Below are 25,684 nucleotides of genomic sequence, written 5' to 3'. Positions count from 1 at the left end.
ACCGCTACCAGAAAGGCCACTTTCTGTGAAAGTCGAGAAAGTGAAACATCCCTCAGAGGCTCGAAGGGCGGCTCCTGGAGAGCAATTAATACCCTGTTCAGATCCCATGGGTCTAACGGCCTCTTGTACGGAGGGACAATGTGATAACCCCCCTGCAGGAACGTGCGTACCTGAGGAAGTCGTACTAGGCGCTTCTGAAAGAATACCGACAGCGCTGCGACTTGTCCTTTAAGGGAGCCGAGCGACAAACCTTTTCCCAAACCAGATTGCAGGAAGGGAGGAAAAAGGAGACAATGCAAATGGCCAGGGAGACACTCCCTGAGCAGAGCACCAAGATAAGAATAACTTCCACGTCTTGTGGTAGATCTTGGCAGACGTCGGCTTCCCAGCCCGTCTCATGGTGGCAATGACGTCTTGAGATAATCCAATCCTGAAGACGCTAGGATCTCGGACTCCATGGCCACACAGTCAGGTTCAGGGCCGTAGAATTCAGTGGAAAAAACGGCCCTTGGGACAGTAAGTCTGGCCGGTCTGAGAGTGCCCACGGTTGGCCGACCATGAGATGCCACAGATCCGGGAACCACGACCTCGGCCAGTCTGGGACGACGAGGATGGCGCGGCGGCAATCGGAGCTGAGCTTGCGTAGCACTCTGGGCAACAGTGCCAGAGGTGGAAACACATAGGGTAGCTGGAACTGCGACCAATCCTGAACTAAGGCGCCTGCCGCCAGAGCTCTTTGCTCGTGAGACCGCGCCATGAAAATCGGGACCTTGTTGTTGTGCCGAGACGCCATTAGGTCGACGTCCGGCATCCCCCAGCGGCTACAGATTTCCTGACACCCTTCTGGGTGCAGAGGCCATTCCCCTGCGTCCATGCCCTGGCGACTGAGGAAGTCTGCTTCCCAATTTTCTACGCCCGGGATGTGAACTGCGGAGATGGTGGATGCTCTGTCTTCCACCCACATCAGAATCCGCCGGATTGCCTGGTAGGCTTGGCGATGCGTGTTCCACCTTGGTGGGTGATGTATGCCGCCGCTGTGGAATTGTCCGACTGAATTCGGATCTGTTTTCCTTCCAGCCACTGCTGGAAGGCTTGCAGGGCAAGATACACTGCCCAGATTTCCAGAACATTGATCTGAAGGATGGACTCCTCTGAAGAGAGTCCTTGACCGTCTGAGAAGGGAGACGTTCCTGTCTAGGGACGTCGACTCCCCAACCCATTGGCAAAGCATGTCCCATTGAAGTGGACGCAGATGAAACTGCGCGAAAGTGACTGCCTCTGCCTGAGGCGTCTTAAGGGGTGTGACTGGCCTTGAAGGAGAGACTGCACCCCCGTCTGTAGTGAACGCTGCTTGTCCAGCGGAAGCTTCACTATCGCTGAGGGAGTGTGAAACTCCATGCCCAGATATGTCAGCGATTGGGTCGGTGCCCGATTTAACCTTGAAAAGTTGATGATCCACCCGAAACTCTGGAGAGTCTCCAGCGCCACGTTCAGGCTGTGTTGGCATGCCTCTTGAGAGGGTGCCTTGACAAGTGGATCGTCCCAGTAAGGATCACAGAGTGACCCTGAGAGTGCAGGACTGCTCCCACTGCTGCCCTGAACTTGGTGAAAACCCGTAGGGCTGTCGCCAGACCGAAGGGCAGGGCTACGAACTGAAGATGCTCGTCTTCAATAACGAAACGTGGCAAACGCTGGTGCTCTGGAGCAATCGGCACGTGGAGATAAGCATCCTGATGTCTATTGATGCTAGGAAGAAGGGAATTTTGTTACTTACCGTAAATTCCTTTTCTTCTAGCTCCTATTGGGAGACCCAGACGATTAGTTTTCGATTGGGTGTATAGCTACTGCCTCCGGAGGCCACACAAAGCATTACACTAAAAAGTGTAAGGCCCCTCCCCTTCTGGCTATACACCCCCAGTGGGATCACTGGCTCACCAGTTTTAGTGCAAAAGCAAGAAGGAGGAAAGCCAATAACTGGTTTAAACAAATTCACTCCGAGTAACATCGGAGAACTGAAAAACCGTTCAACATGAACAACATGTGTACCCGAAACAACCCAAAAATCCCGAAGGACAACAGGGCGGGTGCTGGGTCTCCCAATAGGAGCTAGAAGAAAAGGAATTTACGGTAAGTAACAAAATTCCCTTCTTCTTCGTCGCTCCATTGGGAGACCCAGACGATTGGGACGTCCAAAAGCTGTCCCTGGGTGGGTAAAGAAATACCTCATGTTAGAGCTGCAAGACAGCCCTCCCCTACGAGGAGGCAACTGCCGCCTGCAGGACTCTTCTACCTAGGCTGGCGTCCGCCGAAGCATAGGTATGCACCTGATAATGTTTGGTGAAAGTGTGCAGACTCGACCAGGTAGCTGCCTGGCACACCTGTTGAGCCGTAGCCTGGTGTCGTAATGCCCAGGATGCACCCACGGCTCTGGTAGAATGGGCCTTCAGCCCTGAAGGAACCGGAAGCCCAGCAGAACGGTAGGCTTCAAGAATTGGTTCTTTGATCCATCGAGCCAGGGTGGCCTTAGAAGCCTGCGACCCTTTGCGCTGACCAGCGACAAGGACAAAGTGCATCCGAACGGCGCAAGGGCGCCGTGCGGGAAATGTAGATTCTGAGTGCTCTCACCAGATCTAACAAATGTAAATCCTTCTCATACCGATGAACTGCATGAGGACAAAACGAAGGCAAGGAGATATCCTGATTAAGATGAAAAGAGGATACCACCTTCGGGAGAAACTCCTGAATGGGGCGCAGCACTACCTTGTCCTGGTGGAAGACCAGGAAGGGAGTCTTGGATGACAGCGCTGCCAGCTCAGACACTCTCCGAAGAGATGTGATCGCTACCAGAAAAGCCACGTTCTGGGATAGTCTAGAAAGTGAAAACCTCCCTCAGAGGCTCGAAGGGCGGCTTCTGGAGGGCAACTAGTACCCTGTTCAGATCCCATGGATCTAACGGCCGCTTGTACGGGGGCACGATATGGCAAACCCCCTGTAGGAACGTGTGCACCATAGGAAGGCGTGCCAAACGCCTCTGAAAAAAGACGGATAGCGCCGATACCTGACCTTTAAGGGAGCCGAGCGCCAAACCTTTTTCTAACCCAGATAGCAGGAAAGAAAGAAAGGTAGGCAATGCAAATGGCCAGGGAGACACTCCCTGAGCAGAGCACCAGGATAAGAATATCCTCCACGTTCTGTGGTTCTTAGCGGACGTGGGCTTCCTAGCCTGTCTCATGGTGGCAACGACCCCGTGGAATAATCCTGAAGACGCTAGGATCCAGGACTCAATGGCCACACAGTCAGGTTCAGGGCCGCAGAATTCCGATGGAAAAACGGCCCTTGGGACAGTAAGTCTGGTCGGTCTGGTAGTGCCCACGGTTGGCCGACCGTGAGCTGCCACAGATCCGGATACCACGCCCTCCTCGGCCAGTCTGGGGCGACGAGTATGACGCGGCTGCAATCGGATCTGATCTTGCGTAGCACTCTGGGCAAGGGTGCCAGAGGTGGAAACACATAAGGGAGCCGGAACTGCGACCAATCTTGCGCTAGGGCGTCTGCCGCCAGCGCTCTTTGATCGCGAGACCGTGCCATGAAGGTTGGGACCTTGTTGTTGTGCCGGGACGCCATTAGGTCGACGTCCGGCCTTCCCCAGCGGCGACAGATTTCCTGAAAACACGTCCGGGTGAAGGGACCATTCCCCTGCGTCCATGCCCTGGCGACTGAGGAAGTCTGCTTCCCAGTGTTCTACGCCGGGGATGTGAACTGCAGATATGGTGGAGGCCGTGGCATCCACCCACATCAGAATCCGCCGGACTTCCTGGAAGGCTTGCCGACTGCGTGTCCCCCCTTGGTGATTGATGTATGCCACCGCTGTGGAGTTGTCCGATTGAATTCGGATCTGCTTTCTTTCCAGCCACTGCTGGAAGGCTAGTAGGGCAAGATACACTGCTCTGATTACCAGAACATTGATCTGAAGGGTGGACTCCTGCTGAGTCCACGGACCCTGAGCCCTGTGGTGGAGAAAAACGCTCCCCACCCTGACAGACTCGCGTCTGTCGTGACCACCGCCCAAGACGGTGGTAGGAAGGATCTTCCCTGTGATAATGAGGTGGGAAGAAGCCACCATTGCAGAGAGTCCTTGCCGTCTGTGAAAGGGATACTTTCCTGTACAGGGATGTTGACTTCCCGTCTCATTGGCGGAGAATGTCCCATTGAAGTGAACGCAGATGAAACTGCGCAAACAGACCGCCTCCATTGCCGCCACTATCTTCCCGAGGAAGTGCATGAGGCGTCTTAAGAAGTGCGACTGACCTTGAAGGAGAGTCTGCACCCCAGTCTGTAGTGACCGCTGCTTGTCCAGCGGAAGCTTCACTACCGCTGAGAGGGTATGAAACTCCATGCCAAGATACGTTAGTGATTGGGTCGTGACAGGTTTGACTTTGAGAAGTTGATGATCCACCCGAACGTCTGGAGAGTCTCCAGCGCAACATTCAGGCTGAGTTGGCATGCCTCTTGAGAGGGTGCCTTGACAAGTATATCGTCCAAGTAAGGGATCACAGAGTGTCCCTGTGAGTGCAAGACTGCTACCACTGCCGTCATGACCTTGGCGAACACCCGTGGGGCTGTCGCCAGCCCGAATGGCAGAGCTACGAACTGAAGCTGGTCGTTTCCTATCACGAAATGTAGAAAAACATTGGTGCTCTGTAGCAATCGGCACGTGGAGATAAGCATCTTAGATGTCTATTGATGCTAGGAAATTTCCTTGAGACATTGAGGCAATGACGGAGCGGAGGGTATCATCCGGAACCGCCTGGCCTCCACGTGCTTGTTGAGCAGTTTTAGGTCCAGAACGGAACGGAAAGAGCCATCCTTGTTTGGCACCACAACCAGATTGGAGGAAAACCGTGTCTTGTTCCTGAAGAGGAACCGGGATTACCACTCCTTCTGCCTGCAGAAGAGCATCTGCTCGGTGGGGAGGTGGGGACGTTCTGAAGAATCGAGTCGGAGGACGAGAACAGAACTCTGTCCTGTGCACGTGGGCACACTGTCCCTCACCCACCGGTCTGTGACCTGTGGCAGCTAAATGTCGCCAAAGGCGAGCGAGTCTGCCATCAACCGCGGATGCGGAAAGATGAGAGAGCTGAGAGTCATGAGGAGACCGCCTTGGTAGCGGCTCCTCCGGCTGCCTTCCTTGGGCGTGATTGAGCCCGGCCGGCAGCTGAGCCCCTCTGAGGCTTTTCAGCCCTTTTGGACGAGGACAATTGGGACCTGCCCGAGCCTGGGAAGGACCGAAACCTCGGCTGTCCTTCCAGGACAGCATTAATAGGGTAAGTCGCAATGCAGACATTGCGAGGTTACGGACGCCCCTGCGGCACAGATGTACTTGTGCTCAAGACCAGCTGCGCAAGAACAGCTGAAAAGCTTAGGGTGCCCATACGGCTGTGAATGCCGGAGCAACCGACACGCCGATAGCCTCACAGACAGATTTCAACCAGAGTCCATCTGTCTGTCAATGGCATCTGTAAGTGAAGTCCCATCTCCACTGCAACTATGGCTCTAGCCGCAAGCCTGGAGATTGGAGAATCCACCTTTGGACCCTGGGTCCAACGCCTGACCACGTCAGGGGGAAAGTGATAACGTGTATCCTTAATACGTTTGGAGAAAACGCTTATCTGGGAAGCGTGGTGTTCCTGGACTGCTTCTCTGCAGTCAGCGTGGCCAGAACAATACTCAATATACGTTTGAGCTTGAAATGGGACTTCTCCTGCTGTGAAGCTGACTCCTCCGCTGGGGGAGCTGAGGGAGAAAAGATCCAACATTCCATTGATGGACGCTATAGGATCATTCCTTATGGCGTCACCATCCGGTGTATCCGGAGTGAGAGCGGTGTCAGGATCAAAGTCCTGATGAGCTACGTCTACCTCATCATACAGAGAGCCTCCTGGGACCCCCCCGGAGCACCGATTTTTAATCCAAGTGAGGGTGGCCAGGGAGCAATGATCCAGATTGCCCATGGCCTGTCCGGACTGCAAGTCTCTATCCCATTGCAACTCCGTCCCTGTCCTTGGACAGGGTTGAGAGGTGGTTCTTTTGGCCACGTCAAGTAGAGACCCCGGCTGACCAAGTGCTACAGGGGAGCATTGCACCCAATGGGGAGCAGTGCCGTGGAACAGTATCACATGCAGCAAAAACAGCATCGAAAGCCTGTGTTGCTTATATGCTGCTGCCGACTTAGAGAGCCAAGAATGGCGACCGTACAGTGCAATGTATATCATACAAGCATAAAGTACAAATGAACACTGCAGCACATGCAATACAAGCAGCATAGAAAGCCTGCTTTTCTGCTGCTGTAGACTAGCCATCTAGGGGAATATAGCCCAGAATAGCGACCATACAGTGCAATGTATAGCATACAAGCATAAGTACAAATGAACACTGCAACACCTGCAATACAAGCAGCATAGAAAAAAACCTGTGCCTCAGCACCCTTGCTTTTCTGCTGCTGTAGTCTAGCCATTCTATGGCGAATATAGCCAAGACTAGTGACCGTACAGTGCAGTGTATAGCATACAAGCATAAATACACATGAACACTTCAGTACGTGCAATACAAGCAGCATAGAAAGCCTGTGCTGTAGCACCCATGCTTTCCTGCTGCTGATGTGTCGCCATCTAAGAGGGCATATAGCCCGAAATAGCGACCTATGCAGTGTACTTAAATACAAATAGACAAACTGCGGTATTTAGTGTCAGCACCCCAGGTGCCGCTTACCGCCCGCCTATAAGCGGGTGTGTGGTCGCCCTATTCCTGTTGGTTGCCCAGAGTCCGTTCTCTCAGCTCGGGCTGCAGGAATGGCTGCCGGCGTCCTTCTCCAGCTCGTGTGAGTAGGGGCGGGCCGTGGGCGTGCCCCAAGTCAGAGCGGGAAACTGGCGTCCCACAGTGTCTAGTGAGAGGGCTGGAGCATGTAAATAAGGCTCCAGCCCTCGGCGCTGCTGACTGTACAGCGTCTCTCCCCTACCCTGATTGACAGGGTGGGGGCGGGAACGAAGCTGAGCTAGGCCGCAAAAGCCGGGGACTGGATTTATGAGCGCCGCCGCCGTAAAAGCGCGGTCGGCGCTAAGTCCCCGGCGCACTACAAGTCCCAGCCGCGCCGCCGCTCCCGGAGCGTCCGGCGCGGTAGTTCCCAATAAATAAAGTCACTCAGCTAGGCTGCAGTGACTGTAACCCTTTACTGTCCCCGGCGCACTAGCACACCCAGCAAGTCTGGAGTGTGCTGTGCCTGTGTGTACGGGGACACAGAGTACCTGAATGGTGCAGGGCCATGTCCCTGAACGGCACTCCCGCTCCACATCCAGCAGGTTCAATGGGTCTGTGGATGGAGCCCGGCCTCAGGGCTTTGGGGCCGGTAAGATCCCACTTCCTCAGAGCCCCTCAGGGGGATGGGGAAGGAAAACAGCATGTGGGCTCCAGCCGCCGTACCAGCAATAGGTACCTCAACCTTACAAACCACCAGTGGGGTGAGAAGGGAGCATGCTGGGGGCCCCATATGGGCCCTCTTTTCTTCCATCCGATATAGTCAGCAGCTACTGCTGACTAAACAGTGGAGCTATGCGTGGATGTCTGACCTCCTTCGCACAAAGCCGAAAACTGGTGAGCCAGTGATCCCACTGGGGGTGTATAGCCAGAAGGGGAGGGGCCTTACACTTTTTAGTGTAATGCTTTGTGTGGCCTCCGGAGGCAGTAGCTATACACCCAATCGAAAACTAATCGTCTGGGTCTCCCAATGGAGCGACGAAGAAATCTCCTTGCGACATTGAGGCAATGACGGAGCGGAGGGTTTCATCCGGAACCGCCTGGCCTACACGTGCTTGGTGCGCAGTTTTAGGTCCAGAACGGAACGGAAAGAGCCATCCTTTTTTGGCACCCCAATCAGATTGGAGGAAAAACCGTGTCTTGTTCCTGAAGAGGAACAGGGATTACCACTCCTTCTGCCTGCAGAAGAGCATCGGCTCGGGGGGGGGGGGGTGGGAAAGTTCTGAAGAATCGAGCCGGAGGACGAGAACAGAACTCTATCCTGTACACGTGAGACACAATGTCTCTCACCCACCGGTCTGTGACCTGTGGCAGCTAAATGTCGCCAAGCGGGAGAGTCTGCCACCAACCGCGGATGCGGAGAGAGAGAGCTGAAAGTCATGAGGAGACCGCCTTGGTAGCGGTTCCTCCGGCTGCCTTCCTTGGGCGTGATTGAGCCCGGCCGGAATCTGAGCCCCTCTGAGCCTTTTGAGCCCTTTTGGACGAGGACAATTGGGACCTGCCCGAGCCTGGGAAGGACCGAAACCTCGACTGTCCCTCCAGGACAGCATTAATAGGGTAAGTCGCAATGCAGACATTGCGAGGTTAAGGACACCACCTGCGGCACAGATGTACATGTGCTCAAGACCAGCTGCGCAAGACCAGCTGAAATAGCTTAGAGTGCCCATACGGCTGCGAATGCCGGAGCAACCGACACGCTGATAGCTTCACAGACAGATTTCAACCAGAGGTCCATCTGTCTGTCAATGGCATCTTTAAGTGAAGTCCCATCTCCACTGCAACTATGGATCTAGCCGCAAGCCTGGAGATTGGGGGATCCACCTTTGGACCCTGGGTCCAGCGCTTGACCACGTCAGGGGGAAAGGGATAACGTGTATCCTTAATACGTTTTGAGAAACGCTTATCTGGTAAGCGTGGTGTTTCTGAACTGCTTCTCTGAAGTCAGCGTGGCCAGAAAAGTACTCAATATACGCATGAGATACTGAAAAGGGATTTCTCCTGCTGTGAAGCTGACTCCTCCACTGGGGGAGCTGAGGGAGAAATATCCAACATTCCATTGATGGACGCTATAAGATCATTCACTATGGCGTCACCATCCGGTGTATCCGGATTGAGAGCGGTGTCAGGATCAAAGTCCTGATCAGCTACGTCTGCCTCATCATACAGAGAGTCCTCCTGCTGGGACCCTGACCAGTGATGAAGACGAGTGCCGCACCCAGCGAGCTAGCTTAGGCTGTCTGGGATTGTCGTCCGTGTCAGAGCCTTCACCCTGGAATGCCTGGGACCCCCCCGGAGCACTGATTATGTTCCAAATGAGGGTGGCCAGGGAGCATTGATCAAGATTGCCCATGGCCTGTCTGGACTGCAAAGTCTCTATCCCATGACAATCTATCAGCCGAAACTGCAACTCCGTCCCTGTCCCTGGACAGGGTTCACAGGTGGTTCCTTTGGCCACCTCTAGTAGAGACCCCGGCTGACCAAGTGCTACAGGGGAGCATTGCACACAATGGGGGCGTCCTGTGAAGAGGGGCGGGCCGTGGGCGTGCCCCAGACAAGAGCGGGAAACTGGCGTCCCACTGTGTCCAGTGAAGGGGGCTGGAGAATGCAAAGCAGACTCCAGCCCTCGGCGCTGACTTTCTGTACAGCGTCCCGCCTCTCCCCTGACTGGCAGGGCTGGGGGCGGGAACGAAGCGAAAACTAGGCCGCAAAGCCGGGGACTCGAGTAATAAGCGCGGCCGTCCTTCCACAAGTCCCAGCCGCGCCACAGTGTAAAAAACACCCAGCCGCGGCCGGCGCGGCAGTTCCCAATACATAAATTCACTCAGCAAAGCTGCGGTGAATAATAGCACGAGCGCTCCGCGCTGTTGCCCCCGGCGCACTAACACTCCCAGCAATGTTGGTGTGTGTGTGCGCGCTTGCCCGGGGACACAGAGTACCTTAATGTAGCAGGGCCCTGTCCCTGACGATACTCAGCTCCATATCCAGCAGGTTCTCTGGGTCTGTGGATGGAGCCCGGTCTCAGTGCCTGGAGACCTGTAAGATCCCACTTCACCCAGAGCCCTGAGGGGGATGGGGAAGGAAAAACAGCATGTGGGCTCCAGCCTCCGTACCCGCAATGGGTACCTCAACCTTAACAAACACCCGACAAAAGTGGGGTGAGAAGGGAGCATGCTGGGGGCCCCATATGGGCCCACTTTTCTTCCAACCGACATAGTCAGCAGCTGCTGCTGACTAAAAACAGTGGAGCTATGCGTGGATGTCTGACCTCCTTCGCACAAAGCTTGAAAACTGAGCAGCCCGTGATCCCACGGGGGGTGTATAGCCAGAAGGGGAGGGGCCTTACACTTTTTAGTGTAATGCTTTGTGTGGCCTCCGGAGGCAGTAGCTATACACCCTAATCGTCTGGGTCTCCCAATGGAGCGCCGAAGAAAAAAAAATAAAAGAAAAAGAAGAAGTCGAGACACAATTGGTATACCACAAGCGTTTTAAAACTACTGTGGCCAAGCCGCACTCACCAGAGGCCCACGCTGGGATAGGCTTACGAGGTTTACTTTCATCATCTGTGGAATCATCACTATTCAAGTCCATGCCATAGTCCTCGGCATGGTTTTTAAAAGAGGGAGGTTTGTAACCCTTTGGAGTCATCTCATACGATTCACAGGCTGGGGAGTTCTGCGAGGATAGAAATGTGTTACAGGAGCAAATACTACTACAGATTCACATACCGCAGCCCTTTCCTGCATTCTAATAAGCCCCTTTTGGTTGCTCTGCAATTGCTAAATAAATGTATAATTAACTTAAACCCTGCATTCTATTAATTAATGATTGCCTAGTCTAGGAGGTGGGGAGTTTTCCCAGCCCAATCTTCCCTTTCATTGCTTAAGGACACCCATTTGGGGCTGAGGGTCTTCATTTGCGTGATGTTACCGCCGGCTCCTAGAAATTCTTGCGCATGTTCTTAACGTTCTGCTTCCCTGGGAATGTGTGATGGAGCACACATCCGACTATCAGTGCACTGCACATGTCCAGGGTGGCAGCAGTAACGCTCTTGCAAATCATGTCACTCATTCCCACAGTGGTGTGCTTACACAATGAAAAGGGAGGATTAGTCCAGAGACCTTTAGCAGATTCTCAGTAACCGCATTGCAGGGACACAATCAGGCAAGTAGGACATGTAACTGCTGCGATCGATCAGTGATTGACCTCATGTAAATGGTTGAGCAGCAGAAAATCTAAAGTTGCTGCTTTTAGAGGCAAAAAAAACAAACAAACACCAGACAGCCATCCCAAACAAACCACCCCGACATTGGATTGGTGGAGAGGCCACTCATGTCTAGGTTTTACTTCAGGGCAATTTAAAAAAAAAAAAAAAGTATTTCTCATGAGTCCCCCTTTATGATTCAGCTCTGGTGGATTTGGGCTAATATTCATTTTAGCAGCTATGCAAACAACTATTTGGAGGAAGAATTTGAAGCCATTTGCAGCACTCCATCTTAATAAAATGTAAAATAAAAAGTGACAGAGTGACAGTTCAATCTCATGTGTAAGTTTACAGCAGATTTACCTTATGACAGATTTAACAGACAGGACTAGTTTTACCTTACACGGTACAATTATATTCCGCCCATACCTGGATATCCACAGTGACATTTAGTGGTGGGCCAGCTGCCTGCTTTTCCTTGGCAAGTCGCTCTTGCTCTTCCGGTTCATTAACTTTTTTGGCCTCCATTTCTTTAGGCAATTTTTCTTGGCGCTCTTGTTCCAACCGCTCTTGCTGTTCCGTGAAGAAAAAACAAAAAAAAAAAAACAAAAAAAAAAAAAAAAAGACATTTTTGTGTACTCACCGTAAAAGGTCTTCCTTGGAGCCCTTCATTGGAAGACACAGACCATGGGTATTATGGTGTCTCCAGAGGAGGCGTGACACTAGATTTGAAAAAGTGTTAGCTCCTCCCCCCCACAGCATATACCCTAGCTAGGCAGGAAACTAGCTCAGTTTGGTGTAAAAGTAGTAGAAGGACAACCAAAACCACAAGGGTGGGAGCTGTGTCCCCCAATGAAAGGCTCCAAGAAAGACATTTTACGGTGAGTACACAAAAATGTTATTTCCTTTCTCGCCTTTTCATTGGGGGACACAGACAGTGGGACGTCCCAAAGCAGTCCCTGGGTGGGAACTGAACTATTAAGTGTATAACATCAGCCTAAGAGCTGACTAACTACTGCAACGAACATATATCAAAACACTGTCAAAAAAAAAAAAAAACACAACACTGAGCAGTGGCCACTTATAAATGGGCCACTGCCGCCTGAAGGACATGTCTTCCAAGAGCACCATCCGTGGAGGCATGCGAATGCACTCTGTAGAATTTTGTAAATGTGTGCACACTGGACCAGGTAGCGGCCTTGCAAAGTTGGGCCGCCGAAGCCTGATGGCGGATAGCCCAGGAAGCACCCACTGCTCGCGTTGAGTGGGCCCGCACAGATTGAGGAGTAACACCTCGAGTTTTGTAAGCCTCACAGATGGCAGTCCTAACCCATCGAGAAATCGTGGATTTAGAAGCCGGATTGCCCTTTTTGTGTCCTTGTGAGAGGACGAAGAGGGCATCGGACTTACGCAACGGCGCTGTTCTGGAGATGTAGATCCACAAAGCCCTGACGAGATCTAGAGTGTGAAGGGCTTTTTCAAAAGAGTGGACCGGGACCGGGCAGAATGACGGCAACACAATGTCCTCGTTTAAGTGGAAAGAAGATACAACCTTCAGGAGAAAAGCGGGGGAAGGCCGAAGGACCACCTTATCATGATGGAAAATCAAGTAAGGTGAGCGACAGGAAAGAGCCGCTAGTTCGGACACTCGCCTGATAGAGGTAATGGCGACTAAAAAGGCAACCTTCCAGGACAGTCGTTGAAGAGAGATCTCTCAGAGATTCGAAGAGAGGAAGCTGAAGAGCTCTGAGAACCAGATTCAGATTTCAGATCCCAGGGATCTAAGGGGTGGCGATAAAGGAGGGACCAAATGCGCCACCCCTTGAAGAAAGGTACGGACCTGAGGGCGAGAAGCCAGACGCTTCTGGAAAAATACTGACAAGGCAGAAACTTGTCCTTTAAGGGTACTGAGAGCTAGTCCCGAGTACAGACCGTCTTGCAGAAAGGCAAGAGCATTAGGGATTGAAAGAAGGGAATTTTGTTTACTTACCGTAAATTCCTTTTCTTCTAGCTCCAATTGGGAGACCCAGACAATTGGGTGTATAGGCTATGCCTCCGGAGGCCGCACAAAGTATTACACTAAAAGTGTAAAGCCCCTCCCCTTCTGCCTATACACCCCCCGTGCTCCCACGGGCTCCTCAGTTTTGGTGCAAAAGCAAGAAGGAGGAAAAGAATTATAAACTGGTTTAAAGTAAATTCAATCCGAAGGAATATCGGAGAACTGAAACCATTCAACATGAACAACATGTGTACACACAAAAAAACAGGGGCGGGTGCTGGGTCTCCCAATTGGAGCTAGAAGAAAAGGAATTTACGGTAAGTAAACAAAATTCCCTTCTTCTTTGTCGCTCCATTGGGAGACCCAGACAATTGGGACGTCCAAAAGCAGTCCCTGGGTGGGTAAAATAATACCTCGTGATAGAGCCGTAAAACGGCCCCTTCCTGCAGGTGGGCAACCGCCGCCTGAAGGACTCGTCTACCTAGGCTGGCATCCGCCGAAGCATAGGTATGCACCTGATAGTGTTTCGTGAAAGTGTGCAGGCTCGACCAGGTAGCTGCCTGACACACCTGCTGAGCCGTAGCCTGGTGCCTCAAAGCCCAGGACGCGCCCACGGCTCTGGTAGAATGGGCCTTCAGCCCTGAGGGAACCGGAAGCCCAGCAGAACGGTAAGCTTCGAGAATTGGTTCCTTGATCCACCGAGCCAGGGTTGATTTGGAAGCCTGTGACCCTTTACGCTGGCCAGCGACAAGGACAAAGAGTGCATCCGAGCGGCGCAGGGGCGCCGTCCGAGAAATGTAGAGCCTGAGTGCTCTCACCAGATCTAACAAGTCCAAATCCTTTTCACATTGGTGAACCGGATGAGGACAAAAAGAAGGTAAGGAGATATCCTGATTGAGATGAAAGGGGGATACCACTTTAGGGAGAAATTCCGGAACCGGACGCAGAACCACCTTGTCCTGGTGAAACACCAGGAAAGGGGCTTTGCATGACAGCGCTGCTAGCTCAGACACTCTCCGAAGTGAAGTGACTGCTACTAGAAAAACCACTTTCTGCGAAAGGCGTGAGAGAGAAATATCTCTCATTGGCTCGAATGGTGGTTTCTGAAGAACCATCAGCACCCTGTTCAGATCCCAGGGTTCTAACGGCCGCTTGTAAGGAGGAACGATGTGACAAACCCCCTGCAGGAACGTGCGTACCTGTGGAAGTCTGGCTAGGCGCTTCTGGAAAAACACAGAGAGCGCTGAGACTTGTCCCTTAAGGGAGCCGAGCGACAAACCCTTTTCCAGTCCAGATTGAAGGAAGGACAGAAAAGTGGGCAAGGCAAAAGGCCAGGGAGAAAAACCCTGAGCAGAGCACCACGACAGGAAAATTTTCCACGTCCTGTGGTAGATCTTGGCGGACGTTGGTTTCCTAGCCTGTCTCATAGTGGCAATGACGTCTTGAGATAACCCTGAAGACGCTAGGATCCAGGACTCAATGGCCACACAGTCAGGTTGAGGGCCGCAGAATTCAGATGGAAAAACGGCCCTTGAGATAGCAAGTCTGGTCGGTCTGGTAGTGCCCACGGTTGGCCGACCGTGAGATGCCACAGATCCGGGTACCACGACCGCCTCGGCCAGTCTGGAGCGACGAGGATGACGCGGCGGCAGTCGGCCCTGATCTTGCGTAACACTCTGGGCAACAGTGCCAACGGAGGAAACACATAAGGGAGCAGAAACTGCGACCAATCCTGAACTAAGGCGTCTGCCGCCAGAGCTCTGGGATCTTGAGACCGTGCCATGAACGTCGGTACCTTGTTGTTGTGCCGGGACGCCATGAGGTAGAAGTCCGGCACCCCCCAGCGGCAACAGATCTCCTGAAACACGTCCGGGTGAAGGGACCATTCCCCTGCGTCCATGCCCTGGCGACTGAGATAATCCGCTTCCCAGTTTTCCACGCCTGGGATGTGAACTGCAGAGATGGTGGAGGCCGTGGCTTCCACCCACATCAAAATCCGCCGGACTTCCTGGAAGGCTTGCCGACTGCGTGTGCCGCCTTGGTGGTAGATTTATGCCACCGCTGTGGAATTGTCTGACTGAATTCGGATCTGCTTGCCTTCCAGCCACTGCTGGAACGCTTTCAGGGCAAGATACACTGCCCGTATTTCCAGAACATTGATCTGAAGCGAGGACTCTTGCTGGGTCCACGTACCCTGAGCCCTGTGGTGGAGAAAAACCGCTCCCCACCCTGACAGACTCGCGTCCGTCGTGACCACCTCCCAGGATGGGGGTAGGAAGGATTTCCCCTTCGATAATGAAGTGGGAAGAAGCCACCACCGAAGGGAAGCTTTGGTCGCCTGAGAGAGGGAGACGTTCCTGTCGAGGGACGTCGGCTTCCTGTCCCATTTGCGTAGGATGTCCCATTGAAGAGGACGCAGGTGAAACTGCGCAAAAGGAACTGCCTCCATTGCTGCCACCATCTTCCCCAGGAAGTGCATGAGGCGCCTCAAGGGGTGTGACTGGCCTTGAAGGAGAGATTGTACCCCTGTCTGTAGTGACCGCTGCTTGATCAGCGGAAGCTTCACTATCGCTGAGAGGGTATGAAACTCCATGCCAAGGTATGTGAGCGATTGGGCCGGTGTCAGATTTGACTTTGGAAAATTGATGATCCACCCGAAACTCTGGAGAGTCTCCAGGGTAGCGTCGAGGCTGTGTTGGCATGCCTCTTGAGAGGGTGCCTTGATCAATAGATCGTCCAAGTACGGGATCACCGAGTGACCCTGAGAGTGGAGGACCGCTACTACAGTAGCCATAACCTTGGTGAAAACCCGTGGGGCTGTTGCCAGGCCGAACGGCAGTGCCACGAACTGCAGGTGTTCGTTTTCTATGGCGAAGCGCAAGAAGCGCTGGTGCTCTGGAGCAATCGGTACGTGGAGATAAGCATCTTTGATATCGATCGATGCAAGGAAATCTCCTTGGGACATTGAGGCGATGACGGAGCGGAGGGATTCCATCCGGAACCGCCTGGTCGTTACGTGTTTGTTGAGAAGTTTCAGGTCCAGGACAGGACGGAAAGACCCGTCCTTCTTTGGGACCACAAACAAGTTGGAGTAAAAACCGTGGCCCTGTTGCTGAAGAGGAACAGGGACCACCACTCCTTCTGCCTTCAGAGTGCCCAGCGCCTGCAGAAGAGCCTCGGCTCGCTCGGGAGGCGGGGATGACCTGAAGAATCGAGTCGGGGGACGAGAGGTGAACTCTATCTTGTAACCGTGAGACAGAATGTCTCTCACCCAACGGTCTTTTACCCGTGGCAGCCAGGTGTCGCAAAAGCGGGAGAGCCTGCCACCGACCGAGGATGCGGAGTGAGGAGGCCGAAAGTCATGAGGAAGCCGCTTTGGTAGCGGCACCTCCGGTGGTCTTTTTAGGACGTGACTTAGACCGCCATGCATCAGAGTTCCTTTGATCTTTCTGAGGCCTTTTGGACGAGGAGAATTGGGACCTGCCCGCGCCCCGAAAGGACCGAAACCTCGACTGCCCCCTCCTCTGTTGGGGTATGTTCGGTTTGGGCTGGGGTAAGGATGTATCCTTTCCCTTGGATTGTTTGATGATTTCATCCAAACGCTCGCCAAACAATCGGTCGCCAGAAATTGGCAAACTGGTTAAGCGCTTTTTGGAAGCAGAATCTGCCTTCCATTCCCGTAGCCACAAGGCCCTGCGTAGTACCACCGAATTGGCGGCTGCAACCGCCGTACAGCTCGCAGAGTCCAGGACAGCATTAATAGCGTAAGACGCAAATGCCGACGTCTGAGTGGTTATGGACGCTACCTGTGGCGCGGACGTGCGTGTGGCTGCGTCAATTTGCGCTTGACCTGCTGAGATAGCTTGTAGCGCCCATACGGCTGCGAATGCTGGGGCAAAAGAAGCGCCGATAGCTTCATAGATGGATTTCAACCAGAGCTCCATCTGCCTGTCAGTGGCATCTTTGAGTGAAGCCCCATCTTCCACTGCAAGTATGGATCTAGCTGCCAGTCTGGAGATTGGAGGATCCACTTTGGGACACTGAGCCCAACTTTTGACCACGTCAGGGGGAAAGGGATAACGTGTATCCTTAAGGCGCTTAGAAAAACGCTTATCTGGACAAGCATGGTGATTCTGGACTGCCTGTCTGAAATCAGAGTGGTCCAGAAACATACTCTGTGTACGCTTGGGAAACCTGAAACGGAATTTCTCCTGCTGAGAAGCCGACTCCTCCGCCGGAGGAGCTGAGGGAGAAATATCCAGCATTAGATTGATGGACGCAATAAGATCGTTCACTATGGCGTCCCCGTCAGGAGTATCAAGATTGAGAGCGGCCTCAGGATCAGAATCCTGATCAACTGTCTCCGCTTCATCAACCAGAGATTCCCCCCTCTGAGACCCTGCACAATATGATGATGTCGAGGGAAATTCTAAGCGAGCTCGCTTAGTCGGTCTGGGGCTGGGGTCTGTGTCAGAACCCTCAGCCTGGGACCCATGACATACCCCGGGAGGACATTGTTGGTCCAACTGAGGTGGGCCAGGGAACAAAGATTCAACAGAGTCCCTGTGCTGAGATACCGGCCTAGACTGCAAGGCTTCTAGTATCTTAGCCATAGTCTCAGAGAGTTTTGCAAACTCAGTCCCCGTCACCTGGACAGTGTCAGCAGGTGGCTCCCCCTGGGCCCCTCTTAGCAGAGGCTCTGGCTGAGTAAGTGCCACAGGGGCCGAACAGTGCACACAATGAGGGTCAGTGGAACCTGCCGGTAGCGGGGTCGTACATGCGGCGCAGGCAGCATAAAAAGCCTGTGTTTTGGCACCCCTGCCTTTCGTGGGCGCCATGCTATTGTCTTCCCTGAGCAACACAATAGGGTATATAGCCAGAAATCAACTGTGCACCATACAGTGTAAAATATATATACCATAAACATATAATGTTACACTACTGCACAATGGGGCTAGCACCACAGGTGCTGCTTACCACCCGCCTAAAGCGGTTGTGAGGCCACCAGAGTCCCTGCCTGGGTCTCCCAGACTTTGTCCCCCTCTGCAGCGTCCGAGGAGCTGACAGGAATGGCTGCCGGCGTCCTGAGGAGAGGAGGGAGCCGTGGGCGTGACCCCGAAAGTGCGGGAACTGGTGCCCGCACTGTGCACAGTGAAGGGGGTGGAGTATGCAAAGCATGCTCCAGCCCTCAGTGCTGCTCGTTCTGTGCAGCGTCCCGCCCTTCCCCTGCCTGTCAGGGCTGGGGGTGGGAAGAAAAGAAACTAGGCCGCAAAAAGCCGGGGACTCTAGTAATAAACGCGGCCGCCGTAAAAGCGCGGCCGGCGTGGAAGTCCCCGGCGCACTACAAGTCCCAGCCGCGCCGCGGTGTTTCCATGGCAGCGGCGGTCAGTGCGGCAGTCCCTATACATAAACACACTCAGCAACGCTGAGTGTGTAATGGCACATATTAACCCGGTCAGCGCCGCGGTCCCCGGTGCACTAGCACACCCAGCAAAGCTGGAGTGTTGCTGTGCGCTGTCCCCACAGGGATACAGAGTACCTCCAAGTAGCAGGGCCATGTCCCTGAACGATACCCGGCTCCTATCCAGCAGGCTCCACAGGACTTGTGGATGAAGCACGGTCTCAGTGCCTGGAGACCGATAGGATCCCACTTCACCCAGAGCCCTAAGGGGGATGGGGAAGGAAAACAGCATGTGGGCTCCAGCCTCCGTACCCGCAATGGATACCTCAACCTTAACCACACCGCCGACAAGAGTGGGGTGAGAAGGGAGCATGCTGGGGGCCCTATATGGGCCCACTTTTCTTCCATCCGATATAGTCAGCAGCTGCTGCTGACCAATCTGTGGAGCTGTGCGTGCATGTCTGCCTCCTTCGCACAAAGCAAAAAACTGAGGAGCCCGTGGGAGCACGGGGGGTGTATAGGCAGAAGGGGAGGGGCTTTACACTTTTAGTGTAATACTTTGTGCGGCCTCCGGAGGCATAGCCTATACACCCAATTGTCTGGGTCTCCCAATGGAGCGACAAAGAAAGGTAAGGGGCGACCGATTATGACGGTCACACCAGGAAAGATAGGTCTTCCAGGTCCGGTGGTAGATACTGGCGGAGGAGGGTTTCCGAGCATTAAGCATGGTATGAACTACCTTAGAAGACCTGATTTTGCTAGAATCAAGGATTCAAGCGCCACGCCGTCAAATGCAGCTGTGCTGTATTCTGGTGGAATATTGGACCTTGCGACAGAAGATCCGGGCGGTCGGGAAGACACCAGGGAGTGTCGCCGAGCAGTTGGAGAAGCTCTGGGTACCAGGCTCTCCTGGGCCAGTCTGGGGCCACGAGGAGCACCGGGATTCCCTCAGCTTTGATTTTCTTGCTTACTCTCGGAATGAGAGGAAACTGAGGGAAGATGTAGGGTAGGCGGAACTGCACCCACAAAAAGACTAGGGCGTCGGAGCCGATCGCTAGCGGGTCTCTCGACTGGGATATGAAGGGACGTATTTTGGCATTCATTCGAGACGCCATGAGGTCCACATACGGGAGTCCCCAACGAAGAGTGATCTGATGGAACACTTCGTCGTGGAGGGACCATTCCCCTGCTGCTAGACCTTGCTTGCTAAGAAAGTCTGCGGCCCAGTTGTCTACCCCTGGGATATGGACAGCTGAAATAATGGGGATGTGCTTCTCTGCCCAAAGAAGAATCCTGGATACTTCCTTAATCGCTGCCTTGCTGCGAGTTCCTCCCTGACTGTTGATTTAAGTCACGGCCGTGGCATTGTCTGACAGGATCCGAACAGGGAGGCCCAATAGTAAGGGTTGAAAATTCTGAAGGGCCAAAAATATGGCTCTGATCTCCAGAACATTGATGTGCAGGGAGCGCTCGGAAGGAGACCAGCGTCCGTGAACAGTGTGGTGGAGAAACACCGCCCCCCCAGCCTATCAGGCTGGCATCCGTCGTGACTACTTGCCAGTGGACCGGGCGGACGGACTTCCCTTGAGATAGGGATGAGGCTTGAGTCCACCAGACGAGGGAGCTGAGCGCAGACAGATAGGCGGACTGACCAGTCTAGGGAAGCTGGATTCTTGTCCCAGGAGGATAGAAGATCCAGTTGTAGAGGGCGCAGATGGAATTGGGCAATGGACACGGCTTCTATGACCGCCACCATCTTGCCTAACACTCATTCCATTCCGAAGGGATGTGTGACGGCTAGAGCGGAGGGTTTGGGCGGCCCGGATCAGGGAAGACCTCTGGAAGAAAAACCCGGGACTGAGCAGTGTCTATCAGCATACCTAAAAAGGTTATGGGCTGATGAGGAATGAGGGATGACTTGTTGAAGTTGATAAGCCACCCTAGCCTTGACAGCGTGTCTAGGCATATCTGCACGCTTTCTGAGCAAACTTTGAGAGCTCCCTTTGTCAAGAAGGTCGTCCAAATAAGGAACGACCAGGATGCCTCTGGGGTGTAAAGAAGGGAATTTTGTTTACTTACCGTAAATTCCTTTTCTTCTAGCTCCAATTGGGAGACCCAGACAATTGGGTGTATAGCTTCTGCCTCCGGAGGCCACACAAAGTATTACACTAAAAAGTGTAAGGCCCCTCCCCTCTGCCTATACACCCCCCCGTGCATCACGGGCTCCTCAGTTTTGGTGCAAAAGCAGGAAGGAGGAAACATATAAATTGGTCTAAGGTAAATTCAATCCGAAGGATGTTCGGAGAACTGAAAACCATGAACCAGAACAGTTCAACATGAACAACATGTGTACACAAAAGAACAACAGCCCGAAGGGAACAGGGGCGGGTGCTGGGTCTCCCAATTGGAGCTAGAAGAAGAGAAGGGAATTTTGTTACTTACCGTAAATTCCTTTTCTTCTAGCTCTTATTGGGAGACCCAGACGATTGGGGTATAGCTACTGCCCTCTGGAGGCCACACAAAGCACTACATTAAAAGTGCAAGGCCCCTCCCCCTCTGGCTATACCCCCTCTGGCTATACCCCCCCTGTGGTATCACGGGTTCTCCAGTTTTAGTGCCAAAGCAAGAAGGAGGAAGCCAATAACTGGTTTAAACAAATTAACTCCGAATAACATCGGAGAACTGAAAAACCGTTCAACATGAACAACATGTGTACCCGCAAACAACAAAAAAACATCCCGAAGGACAACAGGGCGGGTGCTGGGTCTCCCAATAAGAGCTAGAAGAAAAGGAATTTACGGTAAGTAACAAAATTCCCTTCTTCTTCAGCGCTCTATTGGGAGACCCAGACGATTGGGACGTCCAAAAGCTGTCCCTGGGTGGGTAAAGAGATACCTCATGTTAGAGCTGCAAAACAGCCCTCCCCTACGGGGATGTCACTGCCGCCTGCAGGACTCTTCTACCTAAGCTGGCATCCGCCGAAGCATAGGTATGCACCTGATAATGTTTGGTGAAAGTGTGCAGACTCGACCAGGTAGCTGCCTGGCACACCTGTTGAGCCGAAGCCTGGTGACGTAATGCCCAGGACGCACCCACGGCTCTGGTTGAGTGGGCTTTTAGCCCTGAAGGAACCGGAAGCCCCGCAGAACGGTAGGCCTCTAGAATTGGTGCTTTGATCCATCGAGCCAGGGTGGCTTTAGAAGCCTGCAACCCCTTGCGCGGACCAGCGACAAGGACGAAAAGTGCATCGGCACGGCGTATGGGCGCCGTGCGGGAAATGTAGATTCTGAGTGCTCTCACCAGATCTAGCAAACGTAAGTCCTTTTCATACCGGTGAACCGGATGAGGGCAAAAAGAAGGCAAGGAAATATCCTGATTAAGATGAAAAGAGGATACGACCTTAGGAAGAAACTCCGGAATGGGGCGCAGCACAACCTTGTCCTGGTGGAACACCAGGAAGGGAGCCTTGGATGACAGAGCTGCCAGCTCAGACACTCGCCGAAGCGATGTGATCGCAACAAGAAACGCCACTTTCTGCGACAGCCGAGAAAAGGAAACTTCCTTCAGAGGCTCGAAGGGCGGCTTCTGGAGAGCAACTAGTACCCTGTTCAGATCCCATGGATCTAACGGTCGCTTGTACGGGGGCACAATATGACAGACCCCCTGCAGGAACGTGCGCACCTTAGGAAGACGTGCTAGACGCTTCTGAAAAAACACGGATAGTGCCGAAACTTGCCCTTTAAGGGAGCTGAGCGACAAGCCCTTTTCTAACCCCGATTGCAGGAAGGAAAGAAACTTGGGTAATGCAAATGGCCAGGGAGACACTCCCTGGGCCGAGCACCAGGATAAGAAAATCTTCCACGTTCTGTGGTAGATCTTAGCAGAATTCGACTTTCTAGCTTGTCTCATTGTGGCAACCACTCCTTGAGATAATCCTGCAGATGCTAGGATCCAGGACTCAATGGCCACACAGTCAGGTTCAGGGCCGCAGAATTCTGATGGAAAAACGGCCCTTGGGACAGTAAGTCTGGTCGGTCTGGCAGTGACCACGGTCGACCGATCGTGAGATGCCACAGATCCGGATACCACGACCTCCTCGGCCAGTTTGGAGCGACGAGTATGATGCGGCTGCACTCGGATCTGATCTTGCGTAGCACTCTGGGCAAGAGCGCCAGAGGCGGAAACACGTAAGGGAGCTGAAACTGCGACCAATCTTGAACCAAGGCGTCTGCCGCCAGAGCTCTTTGATCGCGCGACCTCGCCATGAATGCCGGGACCTTGTTGTTGTGCCGGGATGCCATTAGGTCGACGTCCGGCACTCCCCAGCGGCGACAGATTTCCTGAAACACGTCCGGGTGAAGGGACCATTCCCCTGCGTCCATGCCCTGGCGACTGAGGAAGTCTGCTTCCCAGTTTTCTACGCCTGGGATGTGAACCGCGGATATGGTGGATGCTCTGTCCTCCACCCACATTAGAATGCGCCGGACTTCTTGGAAGGCTTGCCGACTGCGCGTCCCTCCTTGGTGGTTGATGTATGCCACCGCTGTGGAGTTGTCCGATTGGATTCGGATCTGCTTTCCTTCCAGCCACTGCTGGAAGGCTAGTAGGGCAAGATACACTGCTCTGATTTCCAGAACATTGATCTGAAGGGTGGACTCCTGCGGAGTCCACGTCCCCTGAGCCCTGTGGTGGAGAAACACTGCTCCCCACCCCGACAGACTCGCATCTGTCGTAACTACTGCCCAGGATGGGGGCAGGAAGGATCTTCCCTGAGATAATGAGGTGGGAAGGAGCCACCATTGTAGAGAGTCCTTGGCCGTCTGGGAAAGCGAGACTTTCCTGTCCAGGGACGTTGACTTCCCGTCCCATTGGCGGAGAATGTCCCATTGAAGTGGGCGCAGATGAAACTGCGCAAAGGGAACTGCTTCCATGGCTGCCACCATCTTCCCTAGGAAATGCATGAGACGCCGCAAGGGATGCAACTGGCCCTGCAGGAGAGATTGCACCCCTGTCTGTAGTGACCGCTGCTTGTTCAGCGGCAGCTTCACTATCGCTGCTAGAGTATGAAACTCCATGCCAAGATACGTTAGTGACTGAGTCGGTGATAGGATCGACTTTGGAAAGTTGATGATCCATCCGAAAGACTGTAGAGTCTCCAGCGTAGCATTCAGGCTGTGCTGACATGCCTCCTGAGAGGGAGCTTTGACCAATAAGTCGTCTAGGTAAGGGATCACCGAGTGTCCCTGAGAGTGCAAGACTGCTACCACCGCCGCCATGACCTTGGTGAAGACCCGTGGGGCTGTCGCCAGACCAAATGGAAGAGCTACGAACTGAAAATGGTCGTCTCCTATCACAAAACGTAGAAAACGTTGATGTTCTGTAGCAATTGGCACGTGGAGATAAGCATCTTTGATGTCTATTGAGGCAAGGAAGTCTCCTCTGGACATTGAGGCAATGACAGAGCGGAGGGTTTCCATCCGGAACCTCCTGGCGTGCACATGTTTGTTGAGCCGTTTTAGGTCCAGAACAGGACGGAACGAGCCGTCCTTTTTTGGAACCACAAAGAGATTGGAGTAAAACCCTTGCCCTTGTTCCTGAGGAGGGACTGGGATCACCACTCCTTCCGCTTTTAGGGAATCCACCGCCTGCAGCAGAGCATCTGCTCGGTCTGGATGTGGGGAGGTTCTGAAGAACAGAGCTGGAGGACGAGAATTGAACTCGATTCTGTACCCGCGAGACAAAATGTCCGTCACCCACCGGTCTTTGACCTGTGACATCCAAATGCCGGAAAAGCGGGAGAGCCTGCCCCCGACCGGCGAGGCGGAGGGGGGGGGCTGGAAGTCATGAGGTAGCCGCTTTGGAAGCGGTACCTCCATTTGCTTTCTTGGGGCGTGTGTGAGTCCGCCACGAATCTGAGTTTCTTTGCGTCCTCTGAGTCCCTTTGGACGAGGTAAATGGTGTCTTGCCCGAACCTCGAAAGGACTGAAACCTCTGCTGCCACTTTTTCTGCTGAGGTTTGGATGTTCTGGGTTGTGGTAAAGAGGAGTCTTTACCCTTGGACTGCTTAATGATGTCAGCCAATGGCTCGCCAAACAGTCTATCTCTAGACAAAGGCAAACTGGTTAAACATTTTTTGGAACCAGCATCTGCTTTCCAGTCCTTTAACCACAAGGCTCTGCGCAAAACTACCGAATTGGCGGACGCCATTGAGGTGCGACTGGTAGATTCTAGGACCGCATTGATAGCGTAAGACGCAAACGCCGACATCTGCGTGGTAAGGTGCGCCACTTGCGGCACTGCTGGATGTATGATAGCATCCACTTTTGCTAAGCCAGCTGAAATAGCCTGGAGTGCCCATACGGCTGCGAATGCCGGAGCAAACGACGCGCCGATAGCTTCATAGACAGATTTTAACCAAAGGTCCATCTGTCTGTCATTGGCATCTTTAAGTGAAGCGCCATCCTCCACTGCAACTATGGATCTAGCTGCAAGTTTGGAAATCGGGGGGTCTACCTTTGGACACTGTGTCCAGCGCTTGACCACCTCAGGGGGGAAAGGGAAACGCGTATCTTTAGATCGTTTAGAGAAACGCCTTTCTGGGTGAGCGTCGTGCTTCTGGATTGATTCTCTGAAGTCAGAGTGATCTAACAAAGCACTCAATTTACGCTTGGGATAAAGGAAACGAAACTTCTCCTGCTCCGCAGCCGCCTCTTCTGCTGAAGGGGCTGGGGGAGAAATATCCAACAGCCTATTGATGGCTGAGATAAGGTCGTTTACCATGGCATCCCCATCCGGGGTATCCAGGTTGAGAGGGGTTCCACAAGTGGATTCCTGATCACTCTCATCAGACACATCACAGGGAGACTGATTGCGCTGAGACCCTGAGCAGTGTGAAGATGTCGAGGGTCTTTCCCAGCGAGCTCGCTTAGGGTGGCTGGGGCCATCATCTGAGTCATAATCCTCGGCCTGTGAAGCCGGGGACCCCCCTGTGGGCTGGATACATTCCAAGTAAGGGGGACCTGAGGACAGAGGCCTCGCCGTGCCCAGAGACTGAGCCCCATGCATAGATTGCAAGGTTTCAAGGATTTTTGCCATAGACACAGACATATTATCTGCAAAAACTGCAAAGTCTGTCCCTGTCACCGGGGCAGAACTTACAAGCGTCTCAGCCTGGGTCGCTACCTCTCCTGACTCCGGCTGGCGAAGCAGCACCGGGTCGGAGCATTGCACACAATGGGGGTCATCGGAGCCTGCTGGTAGATTAGCCCCACAT

At 53.4% G+C, this 25,684-nt stretch overlaps 1 protein-coding gene across 2 annotated transcripts in view; it reads right to left on the bottom strand.

Annotated features, from left to right (window-relative positions):
* The window catches only part of INCENP (inner centromere protein), a 193,053-nt gene that overhangs the window by 1,471 nt on the left and 165,898 nt on the right, over positions 1 to 25,684 (bottom strand). For both annotated transcript variants that reach the window (XM_075325190.1, XM_075325189.1), the window contains exons 16-17: positions 11,441 to 11,584; positions 10,326 to 10,482 (exon numbers count right to left, since the gene is read on the bottom strand). In XM_075325190.1, coding sequence (XP_075181305.1) covers positions 10,326 to 10,482; positions 11,441 to 11,584 — 301 coding nt within the window. The remainder of the gene's footprint in view (positions 1 to 10,325; positions 10,483 to 11,440; positions 11,585 to 25,684) is intronic.

The sequence above is a fragment of the Anomaloglossus baeobatrachus genome, chromosome 10, assembly GCF_048569485.1.
Source record: "Anomaloglossus baeobatrachus isolate aAnoBae1 chromosome 10, aAnoBae1.hap1, whole genome shotgun sequence".
NCBI lineage: Eukaryota > Metazoa > Chordata > Amphibia > Anura > Aromobatidae > Anomaloglossus > Anomaloglossus baeobatrachus.
This window is presented reverse-complemented; position numbering and strand designations above follow the sequence as displayed.